The sequence below is a fragment of the Mycteria americana genome, chromosome 2 (genome assembly GCF_035582795.1).
Source record: "Mycteria americana isolate JAX WOST 10 ecotype Jacksonville Zoo and Gardens chromosome 2, USCA_MyAme_1.0, whole genome shotgun sequence".
Taxonomy (NCBI): Eukaryota; Metazoa; Chordata; class Aves; order Ciconiiformes; family Ciconiidae; genus Mycteria; species Mycteria americana.
Genome location: NC_134366.1, coordinates 123613493 through 123632658, shown reverse-complemented (window position 1 = coordinate 123632658; position 19166 = coordinate 123613493). Strand labels below are relative to the sequence as shown.

At 38.9% G+C, this 19166-nt stretch overlaps 1 protein-coding gene across 1 annotated transcript in view; it reads left to right on the top strand.

Annotated features, from left to right (window-relative positions):
* NPC1 (NPC intracellular cholesterol transporter 1) overlaps nucleotides 1-19166 on the top strand; it is a 29116-nt gene that overhangs the window by 3472 nt on the left and 6478 nt on the right. The window contains exons 2-20 of the mRNA XM_075494483.1: nucleotides 3555-3677; nucleotides 4947-5053; nucleotides 5656-5831; nucleotides 6742-6909; nucleotides 7549-7798; nucleotides 9254-9330; nucleotides 10004-10374; nucleotides 10782-11008; nucleotides 11568-11668; nucleotides 12643-12745; nucleotides 13706-13895; nucleotides 14313-14495; nucleotides 15247-15361; nucleotides 16180-16307; nucleotides 16393-16533; nucleotides 17115-17204; nucleotides 17315-17505; nucleotides 18296-18411; nucleotides 18986-19115. Coding sequence (XP_075350598.1) covers nucleotides 3555-3677; nucleotides 4947-5053; nucleotides 5656-5831; nucleotides 6742-6909; nucleotides 7549-7798; nucleotides 9254-9330; nucleotides 10004-10374; nucleotides 10782-11008; nucleotides 11568-11668; nucleotides 12643-12745; nucleotides 13706-13895; nucleotides 14313-14495; nucleotides 15247-15361; nucleotides 16180-16307; nucleotides 16393-16533; nucleotides 17115-17204; nucleotides 17315-17505; nucleotides 18296-18411; nucleotides 18986-19115 — 2987 coding nt within the window. The remainder of the gene's footprint in view (nucleotides 1-3554; nucleotides 3678-4946; nucleotides 5054-5655; nucleotides 5832-6741; nucleotides 6910-7548; nucleotides 7799-9253; nucleotides 9331-10003; nucleotides 10375-10781; nucleotides 11009-11567; nucleotides 11669-12642; nucleotides 12746-13705; nucleotides 13896-14312; nucleotides 14496-15246; nucleotides 15362-16179; nucleotides 16308-16392; nucleotides 16534-17114; nucleotides 17205-17314; nucleotides 17506-18295; nucleotides 18412-18985; nucleotides 19116-19166) is intronic.

Genomic DNA, 19166 nt, shown 5'->3' with positions numbered 1-19166 from the left:
ATACACTTTTCTGAACTCTGGGGATGTATTGAAGGCTGGTGTTAGTGTACTGCCAGATGGTTTCTAAGCTGTGATGGGGGAAGGAGGGAACAGCCTTAATCGAAAGTTATGTTGCTATTGCTTTCTGAAGTACTTAAAGTATTTTTAAATACTCTCCCATTTTAAAATATGGAGCACTTAGTAATGTGATCTTTTTAATATTTAAAAAAAAAAAAACAAAAAAACAAACTTATGTTAGTCTTATGGAGTATCTTGCCTTGTGTTGAACCCAGCTACCTTCTAAACAGCATTTCTCTGTTAATTTTGGGGCTAGGAGGCTTTCGCCTGTTTAAGATGATTGTTCACCCAAATCTTGAGTGACTTGAAAGTGTGACTCTGCAAGCAGTAGCTTTGTTAACTATACTTATTTACAACCACACTTACTCATCCCTATCTCTTCCTACCAGCACAGGAATGTTTTTCAGAAAGAATGGAAAGAGCAAAGTACTTGTCTTATTCTGTAACTTACTCTAGCTTTTACTAGAGCGTTTTTGGGGAAAGAACTTCCAGCTATATCTTATCAGTGCTAATGGAGTAGTTACTTAGTTACTTGTAGTATCCCTGAATACTGTCTGAACCCTAGGAGACCAGCCTTCTCCCATATTTTGTGGCTGACTCAGTGATGAAGCATACTATTGACTTGTTAATGTCTGAGAGCTATGTTGGTGACTTTAGGCTGCTGACTTTGAATGATTTGGTGTTTTTTAGGCTTATTGACTTGGTTCAACCACTGTAAATCAAGGATCACCAAAGCTTACCGGTTCAGGGAACAAATTCAGGCTTTTATTAGTGAGATCCTGCTAGGTCATGGCATAAATATCTAATCTTAGATTGTCTCTGAAATTGAATTCTTGGTGTTAATTCTGAAATAGAGTATTCAAACTTGCAGTTCTAGGTCTAAGTGCTCTTCTAGTAGTTAAAAGTAACTGATCTGTTCAGCTTTTCTAAACAGTTTTAGAAAAGTGTAGTTCAGCTTTTCTGAAAGTTTGAGTGATAAATATGTTGGGTTTTTTCCAGTGTAGGTTTTATTGATGTGGAACTTCAATTCCTTATTCAAATTACAAGGGTAAAGTAACACTAGGCTGAAACACCTCATCTTGCTTTATTTTCTTGTGTGTTTAGCTGAATACTTTTTGGTGTGTGACCAAGTGTCATGTGCAAGTAAGTTGCTTTCTGTTCTGGCTTGAAAACAATGGCAAAAAGCCTTGTAGGTAAATCTATAGACATAATATAGCTTGTATTTTATTTCGTATCTGTGTAGTTATAACCAAGGAAGTGTTACCTTGAAATACAGATAACATTTTTAAAACAATAGAACTATCAGTCAGCCTGATGTGGTAGCTGAAATTTAGTTTAATTTTTTCTATGTAAGAAGTGCCCTGATAATTTTTTTTTTTTTTTAACTGGTAACTGCATTACCAGTTTTACCATGCTTTCCACTCTGGAAGAACCTAAGCCTTTCTGAAAAGAGTAGGTTGGTAATTTTGTGGGTTTTAAAAATCAAGAAGTGTTAGATAAGACTTAATGAAGCATAGAAAGTGGTTTTTTAGCAAGTGTTCATAGAAAGTATGATTAAAACTATTCTAGACTAAACATGGAAGCCAGCCTGATATTAAATAAATACCTAATTCTGTTCTCATGGGCAGTAGTAAGCAGCTCAAAATTCTTTGCCCTTTTGCAAGAATAGCAGTGAATCTGTGCTTCCTCTTGAAGAGATGATTAATTCACTTGTGACAGTGGTAGATACAAACACTAAACTATCTTCTTTCCCCACTAGTAGGTTGTTTACTATTAAAACTGGGGTATACAGGTGTGAGGAAGCAGAGGTGAAGATGGTGACTTCTAAATTTGCATCAAAGAAGTGTTGACTTCTTAGATTAATTTAATGCATGAACAAATTTACAATGTCATTTCTGTAAATAGTCTCCAAGTTATGGGAATTTAACTTTTTGGCTTATGCTGGTGTTATATGTTCAGTGTTTACAAGTGCAATCTTAAGGGATGCTTTCCAACTAGTATGTAACAATACGGTGATACTTTGCAGCTGGTTACAGGTTTAGCTAGAAGAAATGCTAGAGTAGACAACTGAAATAGTGATCTGGATGAGTGGTACTTAAACTGACTTTTGGACCTGGCTTATAGTGAGTAACTTTGAATTGGGCCATGTTGCCTAGGTTAAGTTAAAGGGAAAACAATTCTAACAGGGTCAGGTAAATTGGTGATGGTTATTGTCCCTGATAAAAAAACCAATTACTGATGTACTTTCTGAAGAAATGTCAGTGTTGTTCAGCACAAAAACTAATGTTGTGGAGGCACTGTAATTCTGGGTAGCTCTTGGGCATTATGAATACAGCCTTTCAGGGGCCTCTCTGGTCAGTAAACAATATTATTCATGGTCAAGCACAAAGCACAGCAGTCTGTCCTTGCAGTGTAAGCATATGGTGTTTCTACAAATGCTAGGTCAAGGTTGTTCAGGAGATAAAAATAGGTCAGTTATCTCTCAAACTGTACCATGCAAACTTCTGATCAGAGCTGGCAGAAATGTTTGTGCAGTCTGCTTTCTGCTTGCAGCCCAGGTGCATAGGAAAACCTTGGAGCCGTCTTAAAGCTTTTGCTGTAAATAACTTGTTATTGCACTAAATGTTTTAATTTTCAGAAGAAATATTTTGGTTTAGCGTTTCAGATGTCTCTGTCAGTACCACTGAACAAAAATACAAGGCTTGCAAGGTGCCATTGTCCTTTTTCAATTTCCTTTATTTTACATGCATAATAAAGAACAGATTCCTGAAATTTTCAATAGTCCCTTAAATTGAAACATCTTTAAAATGAGACTTGAAGCTTTCTTCTTTTTACTTAGCACTGTAAGCCCGTTTAAATGTTGCATGCTTAGGCTTGAAAGTGGTGATGGAGAACATCCTTTGAGATGGTGACAATACATGGCATTCTATGGCAAGTGCGAAGCTGTGAACTTCTGCTTCAGAATCCAGTGTATGCTGCTACTTCCACAATGTGTCACTGTAAGTGACTGAGTTTACAAGAAGGATTAAAAGGTGGCAGGAGGAACTGAAATAATGCATCTAAGCAATACACTTCTCTCCATGTACACTGACTCATGTTCTCTAAAGTGACAGTTTAACCCACTGATCATATGCATTGTCTTGCATGAACAAATTATTTTCTACATCACCTTATATTTGGAGATGCTTTTCAAGTATTGATTTAGGTTTTTCTTAAGTAACTCTTATACTTGGTCTTAACTATAGACAGTGCACTTCCTGTTTCTCGACTGGGCAAGGAAGGGTGGGGAGCTGAGCTGGAGATCAGTGGTGATGTACACACATGCTTTTGTTAATGGGTGTTTTATATAGTATAGTACATGCTGATGTTTAAATTAGCAGGAAGTTATCTAATCTGGATTGTAAATTACTTTTGGAATGGTAGCACATAAACTCTACAATAGGTGAGGAATTTGGCAACTGTTCCTTGCAGTTAATCAATTATATTGTGTTGATTAGGTACTTCCACAATCGTGTGTCTGGTATGGGGAATGTGGAGTTGCTTTTGGAGACAAGAGATACAACTGTGCATATGATGGACCACCAATAGCACTACCAGAGGATGGCTATGACTTAATGCAGGTGAGCTTCTTTTGGAGGTCTGCTGCTAAAAAAATAAGTCTTGTACACTTTAGAGTTCTGTATTGGGTTCTGTTGGACCTGGACTATGACCTTTAGCTTTTTTGTCCTAACTTGATGAGAAAATGAACATCTCTGATTTCTCAGGTATAGCTCATAGCCTCACCTGTGTGAAGGTGATATACCTCAGTTTCTGTTCAGAGATATGAGAAGTCTCCAACACATGTGACTACAGGCTTTCACAAGCATAACCTTAAATACAGGATTGGTTCACTTTCCTGCATAATTTTCCTCACTGTTTTGAGCATTCTTCAGTCAGATTGGTTTTTTAGGACTCTTCCAAACTACAACACATTCCACAGTTATGCCCTTCTGATCTCTAAAGGACAAGACTAAACTATGTTTTCCATAGAATAATCATTCCTGATCCCTTCCTTAAATAGGCAGGCAGTAACTGGCACCCATTCAAATGGAGCAAACTTGGACAAATTTCAGTCTCCTTAGCTGTGCCTCGTGTGAGACCATATTTCCTTATCTGGGCTTTAGTTGTCTAAGTGAACAAAACCAAAGTCAAAATAGTTTGTGGATTTGATGCACGATATAGGATGATATTGCCAGACTTGCCTTTTGGCAGATGATAGTTCAAAGCTTTAAAGTGTGAAATAGCTATAGAGTTAAACAATAGTTTGGCTGGTGGCAGGAGTGACTTAAATATGGAGGTGAGCTAACTACTGTTTTGTACTGTTTGTGAAGACTTAATGTACAGTTCTTGTATGTTACCATCAGTTATACTTGTATCAAATGCATTTGTCTCTTCTATAAACTGAACATGAAGTGGCTCTTCCAGGTAATCAATGATTTTGTAGTTAGTGGCTTGCCTTCTGAGACTTTAGAATCTGATACTATCCAGAAGGTATACCAGAGGATAAGCTGCAGGAATACTTTCAACTTGGATAAACGTGTTGCCCTCTTACTAATAGACTCTCAAATACCATTATCATTCTATATATAGCCCCTGGTGACTAAATATCATCTGAAGGAGCTTTTTAAAAGGAAGTGATGCCTTGAATAAAAGAAGTGATTCTTCTCCCTGTTCTCTAAAGAATCTCATTGGCTAGACTTTTTTTTTTTTTCAAAGCATCTCCCACAGCAACAGTTACTGTCTTCTGAAATATGCTCAAGCAGAACCCATAACTGTAATGAGTTCTGAAGTCTTAAACATGCTTTTCCTTCCTTCCTTCCCCCCTGATCTCAATACTGTTTTTATTTAAGGAACTCTGTCCAGGTTTATTCTTTGGCAATGTTAGCACTTGCTGTGATGTTCGTCAGCTTCAGACTTTGAAAAACAACTTGCAGCTGCCTCTGCAGTTTCTCTTCAGGTATGCTAATGAATGACAAAGCAACTAGAGCTTTGTAACATCATAAGAAAGCACATTAAGACTCTTCTGTTCGAGTAGACTGTTGAAAAGGTGGTAACTTCATTTAAAGGCTTATTGGAACAAGCTCTTGGAGAGACTTCCTCATCCATATCAGGAGGCCTTAATTTCATGAAACAACTACTTGCAGTCCGGATTAGGTTAGTTGGTAGAATAAACATTGCCTTAGTTTGTCTCAAGCTACTGTATTTGTAATGAAGCCTCCAGAAGAGGGTGACACAAAGTACTGTTCAGTTTTCTTGTTCTAACAGAAGTCTTCCTGCTAGCAAAAGTTAAGTTTTCCTTCAAATTGTAGTCAAATTCTGCTTGTATCTGCTATTTGAGGTAGGCAATTTTGCTAGTGAATGATGTTGATGCTACTGATGAGTATTAAGCAATTTTAAGCACCAACTACTGTTGTATTGCTAATTAAAAACTTGCAGAATTTAAATATTTTGTTCTGTCACTCTAAGCAGAATGTTTACACTTGCTGTGTAGGTCAAATCAGATATGCCTTGCATCTTTACTTCTTAATCTGATTGCTGTTCATTGACTTTCCTACCCAGATGTCCATCGTGTTTTTACAACTTGATAAACCTCTTCTGTGAACTGACTTGCAGTCCAAATCAGTCTGACTTTTTGAATGTTACAAGCACCATACCTTATTATGATCCAATTTTAAAAGAGAACAAAAGTAGCATTACAGAGCTGCAGTACTTTATTGGAGAACGCTTTGCAAATGGTGAGTAAAGAGTGTGTTAATTTACCTAGGCTTTTGTCAAGGTAACAAGACCAATGCTTTTTCAGGAAGAATTGGAAGGGGGAAACACCTCTGTCTTTTGAAGTTTGAGGCATCAAATATGTACTAGTAGGTCCCCCTTGAAACTGCTGGAACACTAACTTCTGCCTGGGTAGGAGACATTACACTGACACTGCTCATAACAGTGTTTTTGAAGACTCAGCTGAGACTGGATGTCTATGCAAATGGTTAATAGCTGATAACCCTGATGACTTCAACTTCAGAAAAACAAAGTTGCTGCCAAATACTGAATGGCCAAAGCCTACCTGATATTGAAACTGTCTGGCCAGTATGATAGTGAAGTTTGCGCACAGTGCCCTACAATGGTTCTCCAAGAGGCACTCATTCCTCTTGAAATGGACTGCTCTAGTCCTTTGTCAAACCCAAAGATGTTTTTTTCTAAGAACAAATGATTTTGGGTTGTATTTTGGTTTTATAGCAAGCTTGAAACATTAATTCAGTCCTTGTACACTTTGTGTAGTAACTTAAGTTATGAGACACTTGAAAGTCATATATGGCCTACAGGTCAAAAGTACCTTAAATATTTGTCATAACTGTCCCTGAAAGCAACTTTTATATTAAGTACCGTTCCCTCTCAAACAGTACGGTAGGTTCTAGCGTAATGCAGATTCAGGTGGCCTACTCAGAGTAACATAGCTGTAACAAAGTATTGCAACCTTGAATACTGTAAATACAACTGAAAGCATTATTTCACTATCTTAAGATGTTTTGTCTTGAAAGCTATAAGCACATTCTTTGAACTTGGTGAGTCTAATTATTGGAAATACTTGGAATGCTCACTAATTAGTAACATCGGTTTAATGACTCTTCTGTCTTCATGCACTCTTCCTAGCAATGTATAATGCCTGCAAAGATGTGGAAGCTCCATCAAGTAACGTTAAAGCACTGGGGCTGCTGTGTGGGAAGGATGCCAAGGACTGCAATGCGACCAACTGGATTGAGTACATGTTTAGTAAAGACAATGGACAAACTCCTTTCAGCATTATTCCTATCTTTTCAGGTAAGAAACTTAATAGTCCTTGCCTTTGAAGCTTCTGTCAAAGGCTGTGTGCTATAGCTAGTATACTGATTTGTTAAATAGCTGCTCAGCAATGAATGTCTGCCATCAGAGGCTTTCAAAGCAATGTGAGATAAACTGATTATCTTTGATTTCTGCTTGGAAGTCATACGTTGCACTTGCTTTGTATGCAGCTTCTTGCTGTATAGATCTCTCAAACTCATTAAGGGATGGGCTGAGCTTAGGCAACTGGATAGCTTGTATTCCTTGGGAAACTAGGGCAGTACCCTGACCCTTTAGGATTTCTTTGTAAGGAAATTGTTACACATTTCACAATCTGAACAGGTGAGGGGGTTGATAAATCATTGCTGGGATGATAGAAGTATGTGCTTATTAGTTTTACAGACTGAAGTGTTCTAAAATGTGACCAGTCATTTAGTTAGTAGACAACTGTAGATAGTCGATACCTGCTGTGGAAAAGGCAGTGGCTTCTTCAGCTCTAAGACCAAGAAAAGCTACTCTATATGGAGGCTAGGTGCTTTCATATAAAGGGCTAACTAATTTAACTGGAAAGCTTGTGTTGTGAAGGTCTGCATTTTTGCCTGGTAGTAAACTGGCTCTGCAACTTGTGATTTGTCACAGATGTTCCTGTCTATGGAATGAATCCTATGAACAATGCTACCAAAGGCTGTAATGAGTCTATGGATGATTCAACAGGACCATGCAGCTGTCAGGACTGTTCAATTGTTTGTGGTCCAAAACCTCAACCCCCTCCATTGCCTGCTCCTTGGCTTTTGTTTGGTTTGGATGCTGTGTATGTCATCATGTGGATCTCCTACATGGGATTTCTACTCATATTTTTTGCACTAGTTTTTGGAGTCTGGTGTTACAGGTAAAGCATTCAAAAAGCTCAGCTCTGAAAGTCACTTTCCTTTTCCCTGAAAACTTCCATTGCCCTGGACAGAACGCTTATGTCTCTACTTCTTCACCTACCCAAAAGTCATGTTCTGTGGCAGATGCTTACACTTGGGGAGTATTCTAACACCTAAAACTGTGTGGTAGAAAGTGAGTGCAGAAGTCGGTTTAGCTGATGCACAGCTCTCATAGCATCCCTAGCTACAGGATCAAATACACAAATCTACAACTTCGTAAGCAAGAACTTGAGAGTATGCAAAAGTCTGGGGAAATGCATATATCTGCTTCATCTGATTGACATTAAGCCTTTGTGTACCAAAGTCTCACTTCATCTGTGTCTGTTCTTGGATGGTATGCATTACAATACCAGAGCACTGTCTTCATACTCAAATGTCAAACTTCTCTGGAAGCTGTGGGGTTTTACAGTGCTTAAGAGTAGGTCAGTATGCTAATAAACTAATATCTTGGAGAACCCATATGACTAAGTAAAAATGCATTCCTGTTCTCTTCCTCAAATCACTTGTTCCTTAAGTTGTAATTGGAATGAGCTGGAAAATTCCAGTGATGGAGAGGCCTGTTTACCACATGCAGTGTTTCATTAAAGTCTCCATTACTTCTGGCTGTTAAACACTGTTGCACATGTAACACACCATACTTTGTCAGGAGATGTGGCTGAGTGGGAAAGAATCACTAAAAGTTTGACTTAGATAATGGGATTGTGGGAACTCAATTCAGGACCTGTGGGAAAGAGCAAGATCTAGTATTTGCAGCAACATGCAATCATAACATAGTTTTCATGCAGACTGATACTTGTAATAAAACAATCACTGTCCTATTGCAAATTAAGTCATGAATACTTTTCCTTAGTGTCCTGTTTTGAAAAAAACTAAATAAAAGCTGAGCTTCCAGTAATTATAGCATTTTGTAAAGTAAGGGGCAGCAAGCCAGCTTCTCTGTACTATGTGATACTTGCTAGTAAAGTGCACAAGTAGCTGTAACTGTAAATACTTTGGTGTGGGTGTGCTAGCAATCTGGAGCAGTGGAAACCTATTCATATTTCTTAAAAGCATTTTCCAGAGGCTTCCGCTATGTAATATCCTTAAGTATGGTGGTACTTTTCAGTGCAACTTCAATATTGTTCAATTATGACCAGGAATCTGAAATTGCTGTATAATTGTGTAAGGAATGTGTGCTTGATCCAAGCTGGAAAAGTTTATTAAGACAGCCAACATGGCTATAAGTTGTTCCAAAGGATCATAAAGCTGGAGATTGCTATTCTTGAGTGGATGGGTGTAGGGGGAACACGATGCTTGTAGATTCTGGAGGAGTCAAATATCAAATTTATTACTAGCATTGGACTCTATTCTTACTGTACAAACCCCCAAAAATACCTTTTTGGGGGAGCAGGGTAACATAGCTTTTTGTCTTGCAGGAGGCGGCACTTTGTCTCAGAGTACACACCAATTGACAGCAATATAGCCTTTTCTGTGAATTCCCATCGTGACAATGGTATGTCTTGCATAAGAGTAATAGATTTATTACAAACTCAGCTTAAGTGCATCCCATTCCTGTGGATGGGCTCTGGCATTTTAGCTTTGTTAGACCATGTAATCTGTTCTTACAGGGCTTTATTTCAGTCTTTTGGACAGTATCTCTCTTCTTTTAGAGTAGTACTTAACCCTAGTTTGCTGGATGCTGAAAGCCCTGGTTGCACAGTTTATGGGTCTAGCTATGCTAATAAGAAGTTCTGGAGAGCTTTGTAGCTGAGGGCAAAGGGGGCAACACAATGGTAAAATCAATTTGATCATGTTCTGACCCATCCCTGTATCCATTCAAAGCATGCCATGAAAGAACTGTAGTCTAACTTGTATAGCAGCTGAGGTAGCTCATTTTAATGCCTATGTATTTTTTTTTTTAGCTGCTTCCCACCTTTATTTGCTGTACCTACTGCTATCAAAGATAATTTTGCATTAGAAGGGGCAGTGTTAGGTACAAGCTGTTTTCGTCCCCCTTGACCTCAATCAAGGACTGGTCCCCTGGGTCTGACTGTCAGTGTAGACATAGCTTCTGGTGCTTACTACAAACAGAGCTAGAATACAATTTCATCTTTCCTAGTGGACTTCAAGAAAATGCTGCTTAACTGACTTCTCAAATGTTTACTGTTTACTTCTTGCTCTTACAGGGAAAATTACCTGTGGTGAAAGGCTTGGTGAAAGGTTTGAGAATGGCCTAAGAATGACATTCACATCATGGGGGGCTTTCTGTGTCAGAAATCCACGTCCGGTTATCCTCTTCTCTGTGGTCTTCATTGCAATGTGCTGCTCAGGCTTCGTATATGTTAAAGCAACTACAAACCCTGTAGATCTCTGGTCAGCCCCAAGCAGCCAAGCTCGCAAGGAGAAGGAGTACTTTGACACGCACTTTGGGCCTTTCTTTCGTACTGAACAAATTATTATTCAAGCACCAAACAGCCATCCAGACACCTATTCACCTTTCCCGTCAGGAACAGATGTACCTTTTGGGCCTCCACTTCGCAAAGAGATTCTCCATCAGGTAATTGGGACTTCCCAAGAGCAAAGATCTAAACATACCTAACAGGTATAACCATATGGAGTTGGCTTCCATCTGTAATGCCATGCGTGCATCAAAACAGTCACTAGATATTCATATTAAAAATCCTAGTCTTACTATAAAACCTCTTTGCTGAAAACCTTGTCTTCTGAAAGGTTTGCTGCTGAAAACCTCTTCTGTTAGAGGTAGACTTGTAAGCTAAGTCCTAGTAAGTATTCTTAGTGTGAACATAGAAATAATGAGATTTAGTCATGTGCTTCTATTGATGTGTGCCACTGCCTTTGGAAACTTACAGGGATATAGCATGCACTTAAGTTCTGTCTTGCTAAGGAAATGCTTTCTTGTGCTGCTCTTAAACTATGGTTTGGCTTGTTTTTTATTTTTTCAAGGTGCTGAATTTGCAGGATGCTATTGTTAACATAACTGCTTCTTTCGACAATGAGACTGTAATGCTGAAAGACATTTGCCTGGCTCCTCTTGCTCCCTACAACAACAACTGCACTATACTGAGTGTACTCAACTACTTTCAGAACAGTCATTCTGTACTAGATCACACTATTGCAGATGAGTTTTTTGTCATTGCTGACTACCACACTCACTTCTTATACTGTGTTCGGTAAGCAGTACAATTGCATGTTTCTGTAACTGTAGGCCAGCTAGGTCTTTGTTGCTGGCAAACAAAACTAGCTATTTCTTGCTGCCCCCTTGAACCTTTTGTTACCCCTTTTTAAACTCACAATACTATGTGGAACTGCAGATTAGTATAGCTTGCTTCTGTTTCTTTGTCTTAGTACTACACCAGAAGCTGCGTTTTAATCAGGTTTCAGGTTAAGCTTGGCTTGGGGCAGACACTGGCTCTGTTTTACCTTAACCATGTTTTAAACACCCCTGAGAATTAGAATTCTGATACAAAAGACAGTTTCTAAGCTTTCACTTCAGTTTATAGTTCAGTTGGGTAGAAGCCACTCCTTGTCTTAGAAGCTATCAGGAAGACACCTTTAAAACTGTATTTAAATTCAAAGCAAACATAGCCCAAGGGCAATGTATCACTAGCAGTCTTCTCTCATTTCTCTCTTGATAGTCAGTTATAACACAACAGCTTTTTACTTTGTCCTGTGGTGCTGTGCCTTAGTTGTCAAGCAGAAGCTAACAATTATTGCTGGTGATCTCTTTAGGGCTCCAGCATCACTGAATGACACAAGCTTGCTTCACGATCCCTGCTTAGGAACATTTGGTGGACCTGTATTTCCATGGCTGGTGTTGGGAGGATATGATGGTAGGTGGCAAAACAGTGTTGCAGTTTAAGTCTTGAAAGTGCATACTTGTGTGCTGCCTTAGGCACTAAAGGTGCATTCTCAATCAGCGCACATTTAAATGCACTCCAGAGAAAATGGAGTTTTGTTAAACTTTAAGTAAGGATATTTTAAATAACTTCTCAGTAGATCAGTGCTGAGATTGGAGGCAGACTGCTTGCATTTAGCATTTGAGAGTAGCCTATTACTGGAACATACTTGTCATGTTGACAAATATGCAAGTGTTCAGTCTACTTTGGGCCTGCTAAAGGATCTTTAGTTTTTGGAGACTAGATAAAGATATGAAGTATTTCAAGTTGGCATGCTGGCATACGCATGTATTTTGCTTTTGTGTTAGAATAAAGTTTTGTCACTGATCCGACAAAGGAGTTAAGAATAGATTAAGATGTTCACAAAGGAAATCCTTTCATAATTATTCTGAAGCCAGAATTTTGTTGAAGCAATTTATCCAATGAAACATATCTTGATATATCTATCAAACACAAATGTACTAAAACAGCCCTTGAAGGCAAGCACATTAAACTGTAGATTTTTGTACTTGTTTTGCATAAAACCTAAGTATGCAAGAGGCACCATGTTTAAGAAACCACATCCTGTTATCACTAGATGGAAAGTCATAAGCACTGGTTATATCGTAGCCCTTTGTCTAACCATGTAACGATTTGATGTTGGGGTGCCATGAACATGGTAAATAATGGATGATTACTTTTGAATACAATCTGGAGTGCTTATCAACTTCCATTCTTATTTCAGTAATGTCTTTCTTATTTCAGTAGTGTTTTTGAGGACTCAGTGTTGTTAAATAGATTGCATTTAATGGAGTTGTGGGGATGGGGTTGCTTTGGACAATACGAACTCTAAACTTAATTGTACCTGCCTATACTGGAATGTAAGCTCCATTTTGTAATGCCTGACAATTTTTTTTCCTACTCTATAGATGATAACTATAATAATGCTACAGCTCTTGTTATTACTTTTCCTGTCAACAACTACTACAATGACTCAAGAAAGCTAATGAAAGCCTTGGCATGGGAAAAAGAGTAAGTAGGCTTCTTGTATTCTGAAATGCATGCGTTACTTAGAGCGCCCTTTAAATGTAGATACATGAAAAACTACCAGTGCAGTACAGGTGTTTGTCAGTATAACTAGTTTTTCAGTATAACTCTATGTTTTGAGAAGCAATAAAACCTGTTAAGGACAGACTATACTGGTCATAAGACTTTCACTTTACCTGGCATAATTCATTTGCTTTGAGGAGATAGGTTCTAGTTTTGTAAGTGACCATCTAGTCCAGTAGTACTTGCTGGTAAGTAACTTTAGAAAGGATTTTATATATTTCACTTTGGCTAGAATTAGGCAGGTAGACTCTCCAATCCACTGGATGATTACCACCAGTGGAAAGGTCCAGCATTATATTGTAAGTCTTCCAGATGAGGATCTAAAGCTTTCATCCCCTTCAGCATCTTGAAGAGCTGATGTTGGCTTACACAGGCCAATTGCTCTGGCTAACAGTTTGGATAAAAAATACTGTACTTGAAAGTCTGAGACTAAGTACAAGTATAACTAGTGTCTACCTGTGTCACAAGCACCTCCCTTCAGTTAGAGGACCTGAAATACAGGCTAATAAATTGTTCAAGTTCTGTAAGCAAGCTGCAGTCATATTTCATGTGTGTACTTTTAAGTCTAGCTTTGAGGAAAACTGCACTTATGCTTTGAAATAGTTTACGCTTATGCAAGATATCTGGTTGTCCTCCAGCTCTGGAGAGAACATGGAAGGCATTTCAGCGTAGTGTATTTCTAGTGCTTGGAGAAGAGTTCTAGGGATGTGTAGTCACCACTTCTCTCTTAAAAATGAGGAATGTCCCGCAAAGCGTCTGGCCACAGTGCACTCTTGTACCACACAGATGACTTAAATTTGCCTTCAGCTGATTTCCAAGTATTTCTAATACAAGATGTTTTATCCTTTAAAGTGTGACTGATTCTTACTTTTTTTCTTTTAGGTTTATTAACTTCTTGAAGAACTACAATAATCCAAACTTAACTATATCATTTTCTGCGGAACGGAGCATTGAAGATGAAATCAATCGTGAAAGCAAGAGTGATATTGGCACTGTGTTGATAAGCTATATTGTAATGTTTCTGTACATCTCCATAGCTTTGGGACATATCCAGAGCTGTAGAAGACTGCTGGTACGTGTATAGTTCTCACTGCTATAAACACTGAAGCTGCAGCTTGCTGACTAGTTTTTCTTAGCTTTAAGTGACTGAAATATTTTTGCAGACTGCTCATATTCGATCTTGTCTTAAAGCATTGAGTCATCCTTGGGCAGGAGGTAGGGGGAGCATTGTCCTTCTTGTCATACTTGACAATTCATGTGCTTCATAGCCTCAACTAAGCCTATTTTCACTTGAGATGTGCAGTTAATTTAAGCTTTAAGGCTTGTAGCTTCAAGGTTTTTTTTTTTTAAATATCTGGATCTTCAAAAGAACCAGAAAAGTAAGTTTTCTATTAACAACACTAAATGTAAGAATATGGTTTTTACTTTTGCTATAATCTGTCCTGTGTGATGATGCTGGTTTGGTTGACAGTCATGACAACTTTTTTAGGTGGATTCAAAGATCTCCCTGGGCATTGCAGGCATCCTGATTGTACTGAGCTCAGTGGCATGTTCTGTAGGCATTTTCAGCTACTTTGGAATCCCACTGACACTGATTGTGATAGAAGTAATTCCCTTCTTGGTGCTGGCTATTGGGGTGGACAACATTTTCATTATAGTCCAAACGCTTCAGGTATGTATTCTTTCATACAGACTCTTCTAAATGTGCCTGTTATCTTTGAAGGCTGTTAACTTGGAGCAGAAAGTCTTCTGCATTCCAGTGCTCAGCCCAGTCTGAGCAGCTCTGGACTCTTACAGGTTATCTAGTGGTCTTGAAGAGAGACAAGATTATGTGTGCACCCCCCACCCCACCCCCCCCAAAAAAAAAGAAAAATTAAAACATCTGTTTTTCTCACTGCTGGTTGATAGCAAGTTCCTTTAACATAGTTTCTGGTCCACATACTAATGATGTACAAATGAATAGTATTTTTAACATCCTTCTCTGGTAGTTGTAGAACTCGACTACTATTTTGATCACTCGTAATTTTAGTGTATTGTGAGCAGTAATTGTGGACTAAACTACATGCTTCAGACCAGGGACTTCTGACACTAAGTCTTAGTGGGTAATCTGCTTTCTAATTTGACAGGCTCAATAACCCACTGAAACTGGCACTGCCCCTGGCGAGTGTGTGGTTTTGGCTGAAGTACTGAACTTACTACTGTATTTTAAGTTAAGTTTCAAGCAAGGCAACGGAGGGATGTTCATGCTGCTTTTGTATTAGAGAATCTCTGCTTTTTTTTATCTAACTTATGTTAATGCAGTGAAAACGATAAAAGATGGGTTTGGATGTTTGAAAGTTGTTTTGCGTGGTTTTTTAAGCCACATGAAAGCACTTTCTAAAGTGCATGATTCCTAATTATTATAAATTATTGCCTTAAAACAGAGAGATGAGCGCCTTCAGGGTGAAACTCTGGATAAACAGATTGGCAGAGTCTTGGGAGATGTGGCACCCAGTATGTTTCTCTCATCTCTTTCGGAGACTGTGGCATTCTTTCTTGGTAAGACTTCTGTAATATTTGAAGATAAGGGCCTTATCATACCTGCATGTTGCAAGAATAAATGCAAAGCTAAAATATAAAAACAAAGCAAGAATTTGTAGAGGAAGTTTAGTTGTTCATTGCTGTAATCAAGTTTAAGTTGACCTCTGCTGAGGATAGGCATTGTAGTACTTTGAGACTGGCACAGTTAAAAAGATGTCATTCTGAATCTGTCAAGCTCTTCAGCTTGAAAGGCTGGAGCTTTTTACTGATTTGTAGTGACTGACAAGTCTAAATTTGACCTTACTAATATATCAAATATCAGGGTGTACTAGTTCCTACATTGCATTGTCACCTTGCCACTGCTTGGAAAAATGCCCCTATGACAGACTATGTTTGAGGTTCACTCTTACGGTATGTGTTAGAGGTGTACCTTATGTTGTTACCCTTCAAGTATAAATTGGCCTTCTTTCATAATGAACTTGTTTACTTGGAGTGTTATTTGCCATTGGTTCAACTTGCATTGAGTGGCTTAATATTGAAGCAAGATCTTGCTTGACAGCACTCCTTAACTACCTTCTTATGCAGCCTGCACAAGACTAGTAACTTTGGAATTGAGAAATGTCTTAAAGCTAGTCACTTCTTTGCACAGCCTTAATGCTGTCGAACAGGTCAAAGACAGCAGTTGTAGTCAGGCTTATATCGGCTGTTTTCTTTATTCTTAAGAGAATGGCTCTTTGTCCTGCTAACGCTTCAGTTGGATATCTGTCTAGAAAATGCTCATGCATTTCTTAAATAAGAGAGCTTGTTTGTTTAACAAACTGGGTCACTTCCTTCAGGGACACTGTCTACGATGCCAGCGGTTCGCACATTCTCCCTTTTTGCTGGAATGGCTGTGCTCATAGACTTTATTCTTCAAGTCACTTGCTTCGTAAGTCTCCTGGGCTTGGATATTAAGCGTCAAGAGGTGAGTATAAATGCACCTGTAATTGCAGTGTAATAAAGAAGGCATCTTCTGCAGAACTGTACTAATCTATTTAATCTATTTTCAGAGGAATAGACTGGATATTCTGTGTTGCATCAAAAGCAATGAAGAAACAAGCAGAGCCCAACGTTCTGAGAGCATCTTATTTCTGTTATTCAAAAATCTGTATTCTCCATATCTGCTTAAGGATTGGATGAGACCAATAGTAGTATGTATACTCTGCTTACAGTAAGCAGTCATCTAAACTTGAGCAAAAGTGTAGCGAGCCTGAATGTCTCATACTGAAGAAGAATCTTCAACACAATGAAACAAACAAAGCTTCTAGGATTTTTGCTTTCAGCATTAGTATTGGAATAAGCTTTTGTAACTGCAAGAGTATTTCTAGTAAATAAGGGGCTTGACCTTGGATTGTCCAAGGCCCAGATTTAAGAGCTGCATTACTGACAATCACATCACTCCAGGCATATGTCAAAAATTAGCACATGTTGGCTCCTACACTGCAATCATCTAGAGTGGTGTTGCTGAATCTGTGATTCAGTTTGAGGTTACTGTGCTTATTTACAGAAGGTATTTGGCATTATCTTTCACTGCTGCCTTCTAAGTATAGATTTCCCCTTATGGCTCCAAAGGGAACTTCAGTAGTTAGGTTTTATTGCCACTGTTGTACTAAGCCTGGGTAGCATACTTAAACTAGAGCCTCTCTGCATGGGTGCTATTAACTTGGTAAATTACTTCTATTGCTTGTTGTTTCTCCACAGTTCTCACTTCCATGAATCTGCTTTTTTGCAGATAGCAGTGTTTGTGGGCGTTCTGTCATTCAGTACAGCAGTTATGCACAACGTAGAGATTGGACTGGATCAGTCTCTCTCAATGCCAGATGTAAGTCTTAAGATCGTATCGCTCTTCAGCAATTTGTGGCTGAATTGAAACCTTGATATCTTGTGCTACCTCACCATTATGTAATAGTAACTCAAAACTTTCACTTTAAGGACTCCTATGTAATGGATTACTTCAGCCAGCTCAGCAAGTACCTGCATGCAGGTCCTCCTGTCTACTTCGTCCTAGAAGAAGGGCACAACTACACCTCTTTGGAAGGGCAGAACATGGTGTGTGGTGGAATGGGATGTAATAATGATTCTCTTGTCCAGCAAGTCTTCAATGCTGCAGAAATTGGTAGCTAGTAAGTATTTCATGTTTTTTTCTCTGCATAGTCACTGTAGCTGACCAGTGTGTCCTTTTAATTTAGTTCAGGCTCAGCTGTTGATTGTACAAGTGACACTCTATTGTACTTGCTTTATGCTGTGTTTTGGGGTGGGGGGGGCCAGGGAAGGGAAGAAGCTGTGGCAGTCTCCTAGAATGAGGATAAAACCTGTCTGGACTGGTGGGATATATTCATGTACATGTGTTTGGAAAAGGGGCTTGATCCTTCAAAGAATCTGGGTGTTGCAGGAAGAAAAACTGATGACAACCTCTCAGTACGGTTAAGCTTTCCTGGAAAAGGACTTGCATGCTCAGCTTCTAAACTTGGTGGATAAACTAGCCTAGCCTAGCAAGGCTAAGCAGGAATTGTATCTGGAGTTCAGTTGCTAACAACTGAAGAAAGTCTCTTCCTGATTCCTTCCACTGTAGTTCAGTGGTTTTACTTCAGCCTAACTGAAGGAGAAGCCTTGCTTGAAGACTAAGGCAACAATATCTGGAATGGGATGGGGCATAGAGCCAGACAGGGGAATGGAAAGCTGAGTTTGGCAGTGGAACTTCAATGCAGGGAAGAAGCTCCTGCTATTTGCTAGCTGCAGTGTTACGAGCAAGACTGGCTCTTGGATGGGGTACTGGAGTAGGGGACTATATGGAGAGCTAAGTACCGTGGACCAGAAAGGGTTGACGTGCAATAAATCGGCACTGGAGAGATCAAGGGATGTGTTCTGGAATGAAACACAAAATTACTGATGATGGTTATGTTGTTTTATTAGCACGAGGATAGGCTATGCCCCATCATCCTGGATTGATGACTACTTTGACTGGGTGAAGCCACAGTCATCCTGTTGCAGAGTCTACAATACCACTGGACAGTTTTGCAATGCTTCAGGTATTAGCATCCATCTTGCTGCTAAGGGATTAGCTTGTTTGGCTGTGAAACTTATAAATCACTTTATCATGGTATGAGTCAGGTGAATAGCTTTTCTTACTGTGAGCAGGCACCTCTTGAGTTGCCCTCTAACTTGTTTGAACTGCTGTTTGAGTGAACTTAAACATCCTACAGAATGTCACAGGTTGAAGACAGCCTACCCAGACAGCCAATGTAATGACTATTCAAAAAATAACTTGTTACAAAAAATTTTGATACTTCTGCTGGTTTCATTAGAGCACACAAACTTAGTGCTCTGGTTTTGCTCAGATCCTTCAGTTTGGTATAATTCTCATTGGGTCTAATGTAGATAGTGCACAAGTAACTGAGTTCTCTGGTAGCCCTTGCCTTAGTAGTAATAAATAAAAACAAAGAACTACACATTTTGCACAGAATTTCACGGCTGATCAGTTATTTCATCAGTGAAAATGCTTTTTATGGAATTGTATCCTGTAGTATTGCAAGTCAGAAGTTACTAGTGTTGTGACAAAGAATACTTGATCGTGTAGCTGACCTTCTTCCTGTATTTCTTCAGTCACTGATCCATCCTGCACTCGTTGTCGACCACTGACTCAAGAAGGCAAGCAGAGACCACAGGGCAAAGACTTCATGACATTTTTGCCAATGTTCCTATCGGACAACCCTAATCCTAAATGTGGCAAAGGGTAAGAGCCATATTCTATATATCTTGCTTAGACCAGTGTGTCAAAGATACT